This window comes from Cetorhinus maximus, chromosome 6 (genome assembly GCF_964194155.1).
Source record: "Cetorhinus maximus chromosome 6, sCetMax3.hap1.1, whole genome shotgun sequence".
Lineage (NCBI taxonomy): Eukaryota > Metazoa > Chordata > Chondrichthyes > Lamniformes > Cetorhinidae > Cetorhinus > Cetorhinus maximus.
In genome coordinates, this window is record NC_135884.1 from 84,446,207 (window position 1) to 84,460,807 (window position 14,601).

At 42.4% G+C, this 14,601-nt stretch overlaps 1 protein-coding gene across 3 annotated transcripts in view; it reads left to right on the plus strand.

Annotated features, from left to right (window-relative positions):
- The window catches only part of il34 (interleukin 34), a 50,004-nt gene that overhangs the window by 3,024 nt on the left and 32,379 nt on the right, over window positions 1-14,601 (plus strand). For all 3 annotated transcript variants that reach the window (XM_078543947.1, XM_078543949.1, XM_078543948.1), the window contains exon 2: window positions 11,344-11,461. In XM_078543947.1, coding sequence (XP_078400073.1) covers window positions 11,422-11,461 — 40 coding nt within the window. In that variant the 5' untranslated portion in view covers window positions 11,344-11,421. The remainder of the gene's footprint in view (window positions 1-11,343; window positions 11,462-14,601) is intronic.

The window sequence follows — 14,601 nt, forward strand, 5'->3', positions numbered from 1 at the left end:
ATGAGACAAAACTTCAAAGTATTGTGAACTGAGGGGGGAGGGGGGTGTATAGTGATAAGGCTTCAAGAGGACGTATACTGGTGGAATAGGTGGAGATGTGGCAGATGAAATTTAATGTAGAGAAGTGTGAGGTAACACATTTTGGCCGGAAGAACATGGAGAAAGACAAATAAAGGATACAATCCTAAAGGGGTGCAGGAGCAGAGGGACCTGGGTGTAAATTTGCATAAATCATTGAAGGTGGCAGGGCAGATTGTGAGTACGGTTAATAAGGCATAAAGAATCCTGGACTTTATCAATAGAAGCATTTTTTTTTTTGATAAGAACAGATCCTTTATTCATAAAATATCTTCAATCACATTCCAAACCATTTCAAAAACACCATTACAAGGGTACAATCCAGGTTAAACTTTTACAAAATGTTTATCAATAGAAGCATAAAGTAGTTATAGTGAACCTTTATATAACACTGATTCGGCCTTAACTGAAGTTGTGTGTCTAGTTCTGGGCACCACACTTTAAGGAGAAGGTGCAGAAAAGATTTTAGTTGTGTCGATAGATTGGAGAAGCTGGGTTTGTTGTTCTTAGCTTCTCTAAGAAGATTCAGAGATTTGATAGAGGTCTTCCTATTCATGAGGGGTCTAGCCAGAGAAAGATTTATTATTGAATTTAAATTCCACCAGCTGCCATGGTGGGATTCGAACCCACATCCCCAGAGTATTAGCCTGGGTCTCTGGATTACCAGTCCAGTGACATTACCACTATGCTGCCATCTCTCCATAGGGACACCCCATCTCGGGAGGGATATATTGGCCTTGGAGGGTGTGCAGCTTAAATTAAGTAAAATTGTACCAGAATGATAAGGGTTAAATTAGGAGGACCGTTTTCTAGACCAGGCTTTCCCTTGAGTACAGAAGCTTAAGTGGTGATCTAATTGAGGTTTTTAAAATGATTAAATGAGTAGATAGGGCAAAACTATTTTCTATGGGGGGGAAAATTGAGAACAATTAAAATTAAAATTAGAGTTGGGCCGTTCAGGTGTGATGTCAGGAAGCATTGCTTCACACAAAGGGAACTTACGAACATTGAGCAAGAGTAGGCCATTCAGCCCCTTGCGACTGCCCTGCCATTTAATAAGAGCATGGCTGATCTGATAGCAACCTCAAATCTGCATCCCGTCTACCCCCGATAACCTATCACCCTGGAACTCTCGGCTCCCAAAAATCTGAGGCTTGGGGGCGGGGTGGGAAGGTGGTGAGAGCAGGGGTGTGGGGGGCGGGGGGAGGGGTGGGGGGAGGGGGGCGGGGGGAAGTGGTGTCAATAGAAAATTTCAAAACTGAGATTATGAAGTGTTACAGGACCAAGGAGGGTAGATAGGGTTTAGTTACAGATAGGTCATGGCCTCACTTGAAAGGCTGGACAGACTCAAGCAGGTGAATGAACTAATCCTGTTCCTATATTACTTCTGAGACTTCTATAACTGAATTATGTACTCTGGTAATGAATTATCTCCTCAAAGCATTTTGCTGCCTGGCAAGAATGCAACATGTTGTAATGTTGGCGTAAAGAGTGACGTATTAACAGCTGCAGGTTTGTGAATAACAAATGCCTTTTTAACAAAGAATTACTGCACGGACAACTTGTGCTGTGTTCATCATGAGGGCATGCCAAGTTTAGGCAACGAGTTGTCGAGCCAGGCTAACCAGGAAAGTCCCACATTTAACCCCTGCTCTGTGCTGATCTCAGCCAAAATGGCAGGAGTGGCACAGCAATTGCTTTCAATGTCTCGGGAGAGAGCAGAAGGCAACCGAGGATGTCTAGTGGGGACAGGATCAGGCTCGTCTGCGGTGCATCCCATGGAGGAATAGCCTGCAGAGCTTCGCTGTCAGGGTTTGTTCAGAGGTCCACACCTGCTTGGGTGATTGTCTGCCCATGGTAATAAATGTAGCCAGAAGTGGAGGGGAGACAGATGGATGGCTGAATAAAATAAAGCTTGAGGGAACAGTCTCTAGGAGGTTTCATGCAATATGTAAAGGATCCATCAAAATGAGCAAGCCCAGCGGGCAACTCATCATGTTCCATAGTTACCACGATGATCTAAATCCAACCTGCATTTACTGTTGGCTGTGCATTTGATTGTAGCTGGGAAGGAGATCCTCTCTAATCTATTCCTGACCTTCAATCCAATACACTTGTGTGAGTATCCAAAACTAATGACTGTAAATATAAGATAGTCATTAATAAATTTATGCATACATCTGTGCTCTGCTTGAAGGCGGGTCCTCAGCCTACTGTCTGTTGCTGTTTCATCCTGAGCTGTTTTCTTGGCAGATTTTTTGTCAGTGGTGGTTGGTCATTGCCTTCCATTCTCAGGGGCAGGGTGAGGAGGCAGATTCCACGTCTACTTCAGCCGGAACGGGAATCGAAACTGTGTTGTTGGTGTTATTCTGAACCACATGCCAGCCATCTCGCCATTTCCTGGTTCCCTCAATTTCTCCTGCCTCTTCCTCTAAGGGACCCACATTTACTTTTGCTAACATCTTCCTTTTGATATCCTCATAAAACTCTAACAATATCTTTTCTTATTTCTTGCTAGTTTACTCTCATTCCATTTTTTTCTCTGCTTTCAGCTTCTCCTATTTTTACTTGGGGGTTGCCACAGTGCTGTGGGTCTTCAGCCTTACTCTTCTCCTTCCTGGTAGTCCCATCTCCATCACTTGCCTCACCATGTTTCCTCTCTCTCTCTCTTGTTATGTTTGAGCAGTTGGTAAAGCTGAGTTATTTAAAAGAACCCCACAGGGAAACTTTAAACAACTGTCATAACCTATAATTTTAAGTGTTATATTTGAGATATAACCCTAAATATTAGGAATCATACCATTAGCTCTCGAGAGGTTTTATATTAAGCTAAATGAAACATTTTATTAATTTACACAAGTTAAATATATACACATGGCTACAATGACTACGATCATAACTTTTAACAAATTTCCAAACTAATCTCCATTAAGGCAACAGCAATCCATAGACTTAACCAGACACCAGGCAAAGCATTTTCACCTTACAAATTCAAAATGAGGTTATTTTCACTTTGGTTCCTGTGGAGACAATTGGAGGCTTACAGCTGCTGTTGATCTCACATTGCCTCTGCTCGACACACCCAAAACTGCTGAAGTTATACCTAGCACAGCTCATTGAATGTAAATTCTCATTGTATCACCAACCTCTGAACTAAACCTCCCTAACAATAAAACCCCTTTCTTAGTACCAATTTTATTAGTAATATAAACATATTGCTTGGTATCTGCTAGATAGGTGTCAGATTTCACCCCACTTCATGAATGGTCTGTGCAAAAATGCAAATGCACGCTATCTCTCTTACATATCAAAACTAGTACACATCAAAGCACCCAGACTAGCTATCTTTAATCCAATTAAGACACACCCACAGACTAAACCTCTATTTTAAAAGAAAAATATTTTCCAATATATTAAATACATTAATGGCTTCATGACATCCCCCTCCCTATCAAAAAATGAACCATCATAATTCTAGAAGATGCCTTCATTTTAATAACCCATCTCTCACTATCTCCTATACTTATTACATTATTACATTATCAGATGCATGCATTAACATAATTACAAACAGATTCTTCCAGCAATATGTATAATACATGGATTAAATGGTTGAGATAATAGACTCCATCTGAAAAGCCTTGCACTTTTGTCTTGAAATTTGTCCAAAAAATTCAAAGGATTATGACCTGTATAAACAATTATTTCTGATGAATTGTTTGTAACATAAGTTTCAAAATGCTGCAATGCTAACACCAAACTCAAAGTCTCTTTTTCAATCGTTGAATATCTTCTCTGTTGTACATTCAGCTTCCATGAAAAATACCCTACGGTTTTTCAATTCCAGTGTCATCTTCTTGTAAAAGTACTGCCCCAATGCCTATATCACTTGCATCAACGGCCAACTTGAATTGCTTGGCATAATTGGGTACTGCCAACTGGTGTCATAGTTAATACAGTTTTCAAACTATCGAATGATTTCTGACACTCCAGTGTCTATTGAAATTTCTTGCTCTTTTTTAATAGTTGGTACAAATTTCCGGTAAAACCCACTCATGCCCAGAAATCTCAAAACTCCTCATTTTGTTGTAGGCACTGGGAATTCTATGATAGCCTTGACTTTCGCATCTCTTGGAGGCTCCTTACCATGTCCAATGGCATGGCCTAGATATGTAACTTGCGCTTTTGCAAATTCACTTTTGCCAAGTTCATCACCAAATTAGCTACTTGTAGTCGAGTAAATAATTCTTCAGCTGCTGTAAATGCTCCTCCCACATCTGACTGAAAATGATTAGATCATCAACATAACCACACAATTGCTTAGACTCACAATTACTTTGTTTGTCAGTCTTTGAAATGTCGCAGGTACATTCTTCATACCAAATGGCATGACTTTAAACTGATATAGTCCACGTCGTGTTAAAAAAGCTGATATCTCTTTTGCTCTCTCCAACAACTGTACCTGCCAATATCCTTTTAGCTAGTCAATCTTTGTGATAAATTTTGATTTTCCTACTTTCTCAATACAATCCTCCAACCATAGTATAGGATATGAATCCGCTTTTGTCACTGCATTCACCTTTCGATAGTCCACACACAGTCTGTGCTCCATCTGTTTTCGGTACCAGTACAATAGGTGAACTCCAGTTACTGCAACTAGACTCAATGATATCATTTTGAAGCATGAAATCAATTTCTTTTTGTAGTTGTGATAACTTTGCTGGATTTAATCTATAAGGACATCTTATTGAAGATGATATTCCAATACATACATCATGTGAAGCTAAATGTATCTTCCCCAACTTATTTCCACAAATAGGTTTGTGTGACTGCAGTCGCTTTTCCAAATCACTTTGACACTTGGTTGGAAGGTAACTCAATATTTCATATAAATTTTCAAGCACCCCCTCATTACCAATTTGATGAGAGGAAAATCAATTTCAGAATCCTGCACTTCTACCTCTTTCTCATCATCCACCATCACTAACACCTCTTTTTGTTCCTCATCCCTGTCAAAGTACTTCTAAAGCATATTTACATGATACACTCTCTGCTTCTTTCTTCTATCTGGAATATTTATTAAATAATTTACCTCACTCAATTTCTTTTCAATCCTGTAAGGCCCACTAAATCTTGCATTTAATGAATCACCTAATACTGGTAACAAAACTAATACTTTCTCTCCAGAAACAAAACTGTGAATTTTAGCCTTCTTATCTGCTTTCACTTTCACCACTTGCTGAGATATCTTTAAATGTTCCCTAGCCAACTCACATGCTGTCTTCAATCTTTCCCTGAAATTTGATACGTAATCCAGGAGAGTAGTTTCTGAATTTTGACCAGCCAATTTCTCATGAATCAATTTCAGTGGTCCCCCCACATAACCATAAACTAGTTCAAAAGGGCTAAAACCAGTCGATGCATTAGGAGTGTCTCTAATAGCAAATAACAAAAATGGGATTCCTGTATCCCAATCCTATGCATAATTCTGACAGTATGCTCTTATCATAGTTTTTAATGTTTGATGCCATCTTTCCAAAGCGCCTTGTGACTCCAGATGATAAGCTGTTGACTTAAACTGTTCATTACTTCCTTAAACAGCTGTAACATTAAATTTGACTCTTGATCTGATTGCATTCCTTTAGGTAAACCATATCTTGTAAAAAAAATTAATTAACCCCTCCACAATCTTTTCCTGAACGGGTTCAGTCCTGTTGAAGGGTCATGAGGACTCGAAACGTCAACTGTGCTCTTCTCCGCCGATGCTGCCAGACCTGCTGAGTTTTTCCAGGTATTTCTGTTTCTGTTTTTGTTCATATGCACTAAAGATAGCCTTTTTCACCACAACATAATTCACCAACAGTTCTTCTGATAGCATATATCTCAAGTGCCCTACCAAAAACTTAGACTAATAATAATATTTCTTAAAGGTATCGCTTCAGGAAACCTGGTAGACACATCCATTATTGTTAACAAATACCAATTTCCACTTTTAGTCTTAGGAAGGGGTCCTACACAATCAATCATGACCCTGGTAAAAGCATTCTTCAAATGCTGGTATTGGGATTAAAGGTGCTGGCTTAATCACTGTTTCTGGTTTTCCTGTTGTTTGACATGTATAACACGTTGTGCAGAATTTGACTACATTCTTCTGCAATCCTGGCCAAAAAAAGCCTCTGTATCTTTTCCTGTGTTTTCCTAATTCCTAAATGTAGCCCCACCCCCATTGGAATTTCAGGAGTAATTCTCAGAATCTCATTTCTATACCCTAATGGGATAACAATCTGATATACCTCCCTCCAGCTTTAATTTGCTGAGACATGATCTGACTTCCATTTTCTCATCAAAATACCTTCCCGAAGATAACATACTGGAATGCATTTTGTTTCTGTTTCTGATTAAGCTTTCTGATATAACTGTTTTAATTGCAAATTACTTTTCTGTAATTCCGCTAACCTCTTTGAATTAAACATTTCAGCTGAAATGTCCTGCATTCCTTCCTCTTGAACAATATTATCAAATACAGTACCAGCTAATTGGATTTTGACAGCTTCTTCTTGGCTTTGAACTGCCTGCCCTTCTTGTTTAACTTGTTCTTCCCGATGAGCCTTTGATCTCATTATAACACAATCGAGGGTGTTCCTTTTGTAACATCTCTGTTGAAAACACTTCTACAGGCTGCTCAAATACCATAGGCATCACCCACATTTGCCATCCAGCTATATCATTACCCAGAATAAATTGAACCCCTGCAATGGGCAATTTTTCCACCACTCCAACTATAACTTCACCTGTCTTCCATTTGCTCTTTAAATTTACCTTCCACAATGGAATAGATTTAGCATCTCCATGAACTCCACTTATTATTACCTTCTCCTGCAATACTCCCTTTGAACAACCCGAAAATTTCTAACAGATTTTTCCTGCAATCTCCAGCACTGACTTTGTGTGCCCCACTGTATTACAATGAAAATACCTCAATTTTCGAATGTCACTTCTTTCTTTTAATTCTGACAAAAATCTTCCTGGGGACTTCCAGCTACTCCTTCTCTTCCCTGGCTACCTGCCTTCCTTTTACCATCCCACTCTTTATCCTTTTCCAATTTGAAAGTGTGATGAATAAAGGTTTATCTCTATGAACTAACTCATAATCATCAGCTATCTCTGCTGCTTGAATTACAGAATCAACTCTCTGTTCCTCCACATGAGTTCTTACTACCAAAGGGATTGAATCTTTAAATTCTTCCAAAAGAATGACTTCCCTAAGAGCTGCATAGGTTATCTCTATTTTTAATGCCTGTATCCACCGGTCAAAATTACTTTGTTTTCTCTTTCAAACTCAATATAAGTTTGCCCAGGCTGTTTTCTCATATTCCTTAATTTCTGCCTGTATGCTTCAAGAACCAACTCATATGCACTAAAAGCAAAAAACTGCGGATGCTGGAAATCCAAAACAAAAACAGAAACAGAAATACCTGGAAAAACTCAGCAGGTCTGGCAGCATCGGCGGAAAAGAGCACAGTTGACGTTTCGAGTCCTCATGACCCTTCAACAGAACGGGTTCAGTTCTGTTGGAGGGTCATGAGGACTCGAAACGTCAACTGTGCTCTCCTCCGCCGATGCTGCCAGACCTGCTGAGTTTTTCCAGGTATTTCTGTTTCTGTTTTTGTTTATATGCACTAAAGATAGCCTTTTTCACCACATCATAATTCATCAACATTTCTTCTGATAGCATATATCTCAAGTGCCCTACCAAAAACTTAGACTAATAATAATGCCCAGTTTTCCTGTGGCCATTTCATCTGTTTAGCTAACTTCTCAAATGAAATAAAGAATGCTTCAACATCTTTTTCCTCACACTTTGGAAGAGCTTGTACAATTTTGAACATATCCCCACTGGGTTCTACTCTGGAGATAAATCCTTCCTCACCCACTGATATCTCTTTTCTAACTGCCAACATTTTCAGTTGGAATTCTCTCTTTCCCTTTCCTCCTTCTCCACCATTGCAATTTCTAATTCCCTTTTAAAAGCCATTTTTCTATCCTTTGCTTCTAATTCAAGCTTTTTTATTTGCAACTGAGGTCTCACTACCTCCAGCTGTGACTCACCAGTGTCAGGTTTCACTTCCAGCTGTAGATGCTGTGCTATACTTTTAACTATATCTGATTTCCTAGTCCCTGCAGGTAACCCCAATTTTAATTTATCTGCCAACTCTGTTAACTTGTTTTTGGTTGTTTTCTCTAACCCAACCAGAGTTATCTCTTCTACTCCCAGACAAGTCTTAGCAATTGCCAAAGCCATCTTGCAGTCTCACCACTTCTAAAATACCTCACCAACTCCTGAATTCAAAGTGCCTCTGGTAATCATAACCTTAAGATTTACCAATTCCTAATCAATCGAGGAATTAGAAATATAATTTATCCCAGCAAGAGCCCCCAATAGTTATGTTTGAGCAGTTGGTAAAGCTGACTTATTTAAAAGAATCCCAGAGGGAAACTTTAAACAACTGTCATAACCTATCATTTTAAGTGTTATATTTGAGATACAACTCTAAATTCAGGAATCAGACCACCAGTTCTCAAGAGGTTTTATATTAAGCTAAATGAAACATTTTATTAATTCACACAAGTTAAATATATACACATGGCTACAAATGATTACAATCATAACTTAAATTCCCAAAATCCTAATCTCCATGAAGGCAACAGCAACCCATAGACTTAACCAGACACCAGGCAAAGCATTTTCAAAATGAGGTTCTTTTCATTTTTGTTCCTGTGGAGACAATTGGAGGCTTACAGCTGCTTTTGATCTCACATTGCCTCAGCTCTACACACACAAAACTGCTGAAGTTATACCTAGCACAGCCCATTGAATGTAAATTCTCATTGTATCACCAGCCTCTAAACTAAACCTCCCTAACAATAAAACCCCTTTCTTAGCACCAATTTTATTAATAAAAACATATTGCTTGGTATCTGCTAGATAGGTGTCATTTATCACCCCACTTCTTGAATGCTCTATTCGAAAAATGCAAATGCACGCTATCTCTCTTACATATCAAAATGAGTACACATCAAAGCACCCAGACTAGCTGGCTTTAATCCAATTAAGACACTCCCACAGACTAAAGCTCTATTTTAAAAGAAAAATATTTTCCAATAATATTATATACATTAATAGCTTCATGACACTCTCTACAACAGATGACCGTACAATTTCAATCTTTTCTTGGCTTCGATGCTCTCACAAGCTTCACTGATTCCTGATATACTGGTTCCTGATCTTTGTCCTTTCTCGTTACTCTACACATCCATCTCAGCATCTGCATTTCATTAGTATCCAGTTGTTGTTCATCCCTTCTTAATGTTGCCCAGATTTCTACACTACATAAGAAGGCTGGTCTCTCAAATGTCTTGTAGATTCTTCCTTTCAGTTCAGTGATACTTTTCTATCACATGACACTCCACTGCACTTCTACCAAATATTCCAGCCAGAGCATTCTCACACTGCTGACTGGCTAGGCCAACCTCACCATTGGAATGGAGCATCCTCCCTGTTCTCCAACAATCTCCAAGGCTCCTGCTCCAAAGGCATGATCGTTCTCAGCTTGGCCTGTCGTCCTCCTCTCTTGACCTACATATCTAGCATTGTGCTGGCACTGATATTCATATGCATCTTTTTGGTTTGATTGCAGCATCCTGTTAGTGGTGAATACCACTCGTGTTGCTGCTGAATAGCAGGGTGAAACAGCTAGCTTCACCTGTTGCTTAAATTTTTTTAGCGATATATTCAACTCTCTGATGTTATTTACCCAGCGCCAATTTGCACATGGTTTACGTAGTAATCCAGAGTTGATTGCCTTTTGTGATTCTGCTTTTTAATTTGACCGTAGCTGCTCAAACTCCATCTGCAGAATCTCATGTCTTGTTCAATTTATGGTTCCTACACAGACCACGGCAACTGAATAATCCTGCTCCAATTCCAAATTCTTCTTTTCCATCCACAAAGGCAGCCAGGACCTTGTACCTGCTGATAGGGGCAAAGGCTGAGGTTCCTCCAGCACTGCATCTTGATTGCACTTACCTGCCTGACTCTGTCACACTCTCCTGTCCCTTGTTATAAATCAGTGCTCATTCACTGGGCAAAGGAGGAATCTGGAGCCAGCTTCCCTTAACATGGGTTCATTCACATAACCCAGAGAACACAGCTACAAAGTTCCCCCTCCCCCCAAACGGGTGGAAACTTGTTCTTATATATACTTAAGAATAATGCCCTAACCTTTCCCCAATCAGCACAGCTGTTCTCACTTCCAATTAGAGCAAGCGCTTCATTCTGACGGGATTGCAACATTAACATCCATGACCACCACCAGACCTGTGCCATCACCTAATGGAAGGGGTGTGATTGCCTCCTGGATCAAAGTGACCAGGTAACTCTCCCCTTCTCTGATGGCCTTGCAATGTCCGCATTTGAACTCCAGCTCAACAACTCTGACTTAAGTTGCTTGAGATGCAGATATTTAGTGCAGATGTGGTTATCCAGGATTATGATGCCCTCCACATACTCCCATGTGCTGCAGTTGCTGTATGACCTACACTCTGATCACTATATAACTTGGTGTTATTTATTTAATTAAGTAGCCTATGTATTTAATCCACATGGCCTATGGCTTTTAGCTTTCTAAATAATTACTTGATCTGGTTTAAGTTATGGATGGTTTGAATCAAATATTGACCTGTAGCACAAACCATGATGAATATTGGAGGTAAATGCAGCACCTCCTTCCTTGTACATCGAATTCTCACTTGCACTAAATTACAAACCTTTCTACTTTTGACGGACTCTGTTCCGTGACCACTTTCTGCTGATCACTTGACACCTGTCCTGGGAGTGTTGGGTCAGTGTAGAGGGAGTTTTACTCTGTATCTTAGCCCATGCTGTCTCTGTCCTGTGAGTGTTTAATGGGGCAGTGAAGCGGGAGCTTTACTCTGAATCTGACTCTGTGCTGTCCCTGTCCTGGGGGTGTTTGATGGGGACAGGGTAGAGGGAGCTTTGCTCTGTATCTAACCTATTCTATATGTTCCTTAGGACTGTTTAATGGGGCAGTCCAATGCTTTACTCTGTATCTAACTGTCTGTCTTAGCCCTGGGATTCTGAAATAGGTTAGTTTCTCCATTCTCCAGGTCTGATGACCACAGTGTTATAAGGTGGAGCAGTCCTAAATGAACCTGAACTCGCTATTCTAATTTGTCTTCTTGCAGATGGAAGAAGGTTGGCATAAGTGATTGAATGAAATGGTGACAATGTCATAACAAAACCTGCCACTGGGAGTTGCACTTATGACACCGAAAATGCTGAGGCACTCCACCGGAGCCATCTGTGAGTGAATACGATTTAATTCTCATTAGCAAGTGGTTTTGGTTTGAAGCCTGGGTCAACTTTGGTAATATTTTGTGAAGGGTCGAAATCTTAAGCAGCATCAACGTCTCCTCCTCCCTTTCCAATTCCTACATGATGTGGTCCCCCTTATCTCTGTAATCTCCAGCAGCCCTGTAATCTTCCAACACATCTGGTTCCTCTAATTCTGGCCTCTTGAACAAACACCAATTTAATTTCTCTACTATTGGCATCCATGCCTTCTGCTGCCTGAGCTCTAAGCCCTGGAATTCGCTCCCTAAACCCTCTGTCTCTCACCTCCTTAAAACCCGTCTCTCTGACCAAACCTTTGTCATCTGACCCACTGTCTCCTCCTTTAACTCCCTGCCGGATTTTGTCTGATCATGCTCCTGTGAGGTGATTTGGCATACATACCAAATAAAGTGAGGAGAGCAAAATAATATCAAACGTGTTTCTATTTTGTCCAGTTCTCTGCTTAAGGCTAGGTACAACCCACAGCACCACAATATCCAAGATGGGTAGAGCAAGGAAGCAGGTCCCAAATCCACACCAGCCACAATGGGGATCAAACTCCATGCTGTTGGCGCCAATCTGATCCACCCCGGCCATCCAGCCAGCCCACCTGCCAGGAGTCAGAGTTGCTGTAGCAACATACACATTTACATGCGTGTTGTAGTCCAGAGTTAGGGATAGTAATGGTAGAGGCTCCAATTTTCTTTCCATCACATGGATGACCAGGAATCTCACCCACTCTTACCACCCGCCATTGGCCTGTGTTGGAAGGATTTGTAGGTTGACACTCAGCCTGTTTGGCTGTGTTATGAACACAGCTTCCTTAGCCATCAAGTCCTGGAGTGGGACTCGAACCCAGACCTTCTGGCTCAGAGGTAAGGACGCGACCCAGTGTGCCACAAGACTTCCCCATTATTCTAGTTTAACAAGCTCATACACCTGCCGTACAGAAATCTGCCTCTTTATAACAGCCTCCCTTCATTGGAGGGGACAGCATCTAATCTCAACCCAGTGACAATATAAAAGCCAAGTCCAGGGGCAGGAGGAACTGGGAATCTGCTCTGGGTGAGGGATGGTGGGCAGTATTCTGAGCACTGCCATATAGCTGGATGGGAGAATAAGACCGGCACTGTTAGTACACACTGGTTGGGGGGTGGGAGGGTGGGGGAGGTCAGTGTTCACCACAGACGGTGTACACTGAGGTGGTGGTGTTTGCCATGGACGATGTACGTTGGGAAGGGGGAGGCGGTGTTTGCCACGGGTGGTGCGCACTGTGGTGGTGTTTGCCGCGGGTGGTGCGCACTGTGGTGCTGGTGTTTGCCGCGGGTGGTGCGCACTGTGGTGCTGGTGTTCGCCGCGGGTGGTGCGCACTGTGGTGCTGGTGTTCGCCGCGGGTGGTGCGCACTGTGGTGCTGGTGTTCGCCGCGGGTGGTGCGCACTGTGGTGCTGGTGTTCGCCGCGGGTGGTGCGCACTGTGGTGCTGGTGTTCGCCGCGGGTGGTGTGCACTGTGGTGCTGGTGTTCGCCACGGGTGGTGCGCACTGTGGTGCTGGTGTTCGCCGCGGGTGGTGCACACTGTGGTGCACACTGTGGTGCTGGTGTTTGCCGCGGGTGGTGCGCACTGTGGTGCTGGTGTTTGCCGCGGGTGGTGCGCACTGTGGTGCTGGTGTTTGCCGCGGGTGGTGCGCACTGTGGTGCTGGTGTTTGCCGCGGGTGGTGCGCACTGTGGTGCTGGTGTTCGCCGCGGGTGGTGCGCACTGTGGTGCTGGTGTTCGCCGCGGGTGGTGCGCACTGTGGTGCTGGTGTTCGCCGCGGGTGGTGCGCACTGTGGTGCTGGTGTTCGCCACGGGTGATACACACCTGGAGTTTACAATCTGTAAATTGCTGATTCATTCAGTTTGTCATACAAAATATAACAGGGTCACCCCTGCCCCACCCCCAACCCCCTTGCCTGCAGACTGTGAACCAGAGGACAGTCACATCCAGAGCACCCAGGGTCTGAGACATATTGGGGACGAACACTTTTGAGAATATTACTGTTTTTAAGAGTGATAGTCTGTTTGAAATTTGGACATTGAGTTCCATTGGGGGAATCCAGCAATTGACAAGATTGGGCCCACGGCTCATGGTCGGTCTGGTCAGGTTCAGGTGCTCTGTCCTGGTCACGTTCCCAGCTCGAACGCACATGGAATGGTTCCACTTCTCTGTGCAGTTACGATGCCCCGAGCCATGTTTTGTTACTGTCAGTGCTACCACTTGCCTGACAATAAGTGCCACTGCAGATTGGGCCTGGTACTGCTTTGTTGGCAGCGGAACAAGTGGAGCCTGGTGACACAAAATCAAAGAAAGACTTGCATGTGTATAGTGCCTTTCGTAACTTCAGCACGTTCCTAAGCACTTTACAGCCAGTGAGGTACTTTTTGAAGAGCAGTTACTCATGTTACGCAGGAAACACCAGTTGATGAGAGGTGTTCAAAATCATGAACAGTTTTGATAGAGTACAGTAAAATCCCAATGAGTCAAATCCCAGGTGATCTGCCGCAAATTTGTATTAAACTAAGCTTCGTGATAACAGAGAAGGCCCCATTTCCATATGAATGTGTCTCTCTGTAACTCGATATGCCTACAAACACGGTTTATATCAAAACCAACAGAATCAAATGCCAAATGAGAACACAGTAAAGCTCGGGCTGCCTTGAACCACGTTAACAGAGCTGCTTCAACGCCAGGATATAGGCAGCCATTCTCACCCGCTCCCTTGCTGAAGAGACTGTGCCTGCTTGTCCAACTGTTCCAAGATGTTTGCCTTGTGTTTTATAAAGATGGACAAACTCAATGGTGGAGTTGCCCTGCTCCCTTTTGAAATAGAGCGATGGCATCTTTTATGTCCACTTGAGAGGGTAGACAGAGCTTCGGTTTAATGTCTCATCTGAAAGACAGCACCTCCGACAGTGCAGCGCTCGCTCAGTACTGCACTGGAGAGTTGGCCTGGATTATGTGTATCTGGAGTGGGGCTGGAACCCATGATCTTCTGATCGGGTGCTACAAATGAACCAATTGTTGTCTGCCAGCACCCTAAGACACTTTTTTATTCATATGCGGGATGTGGGC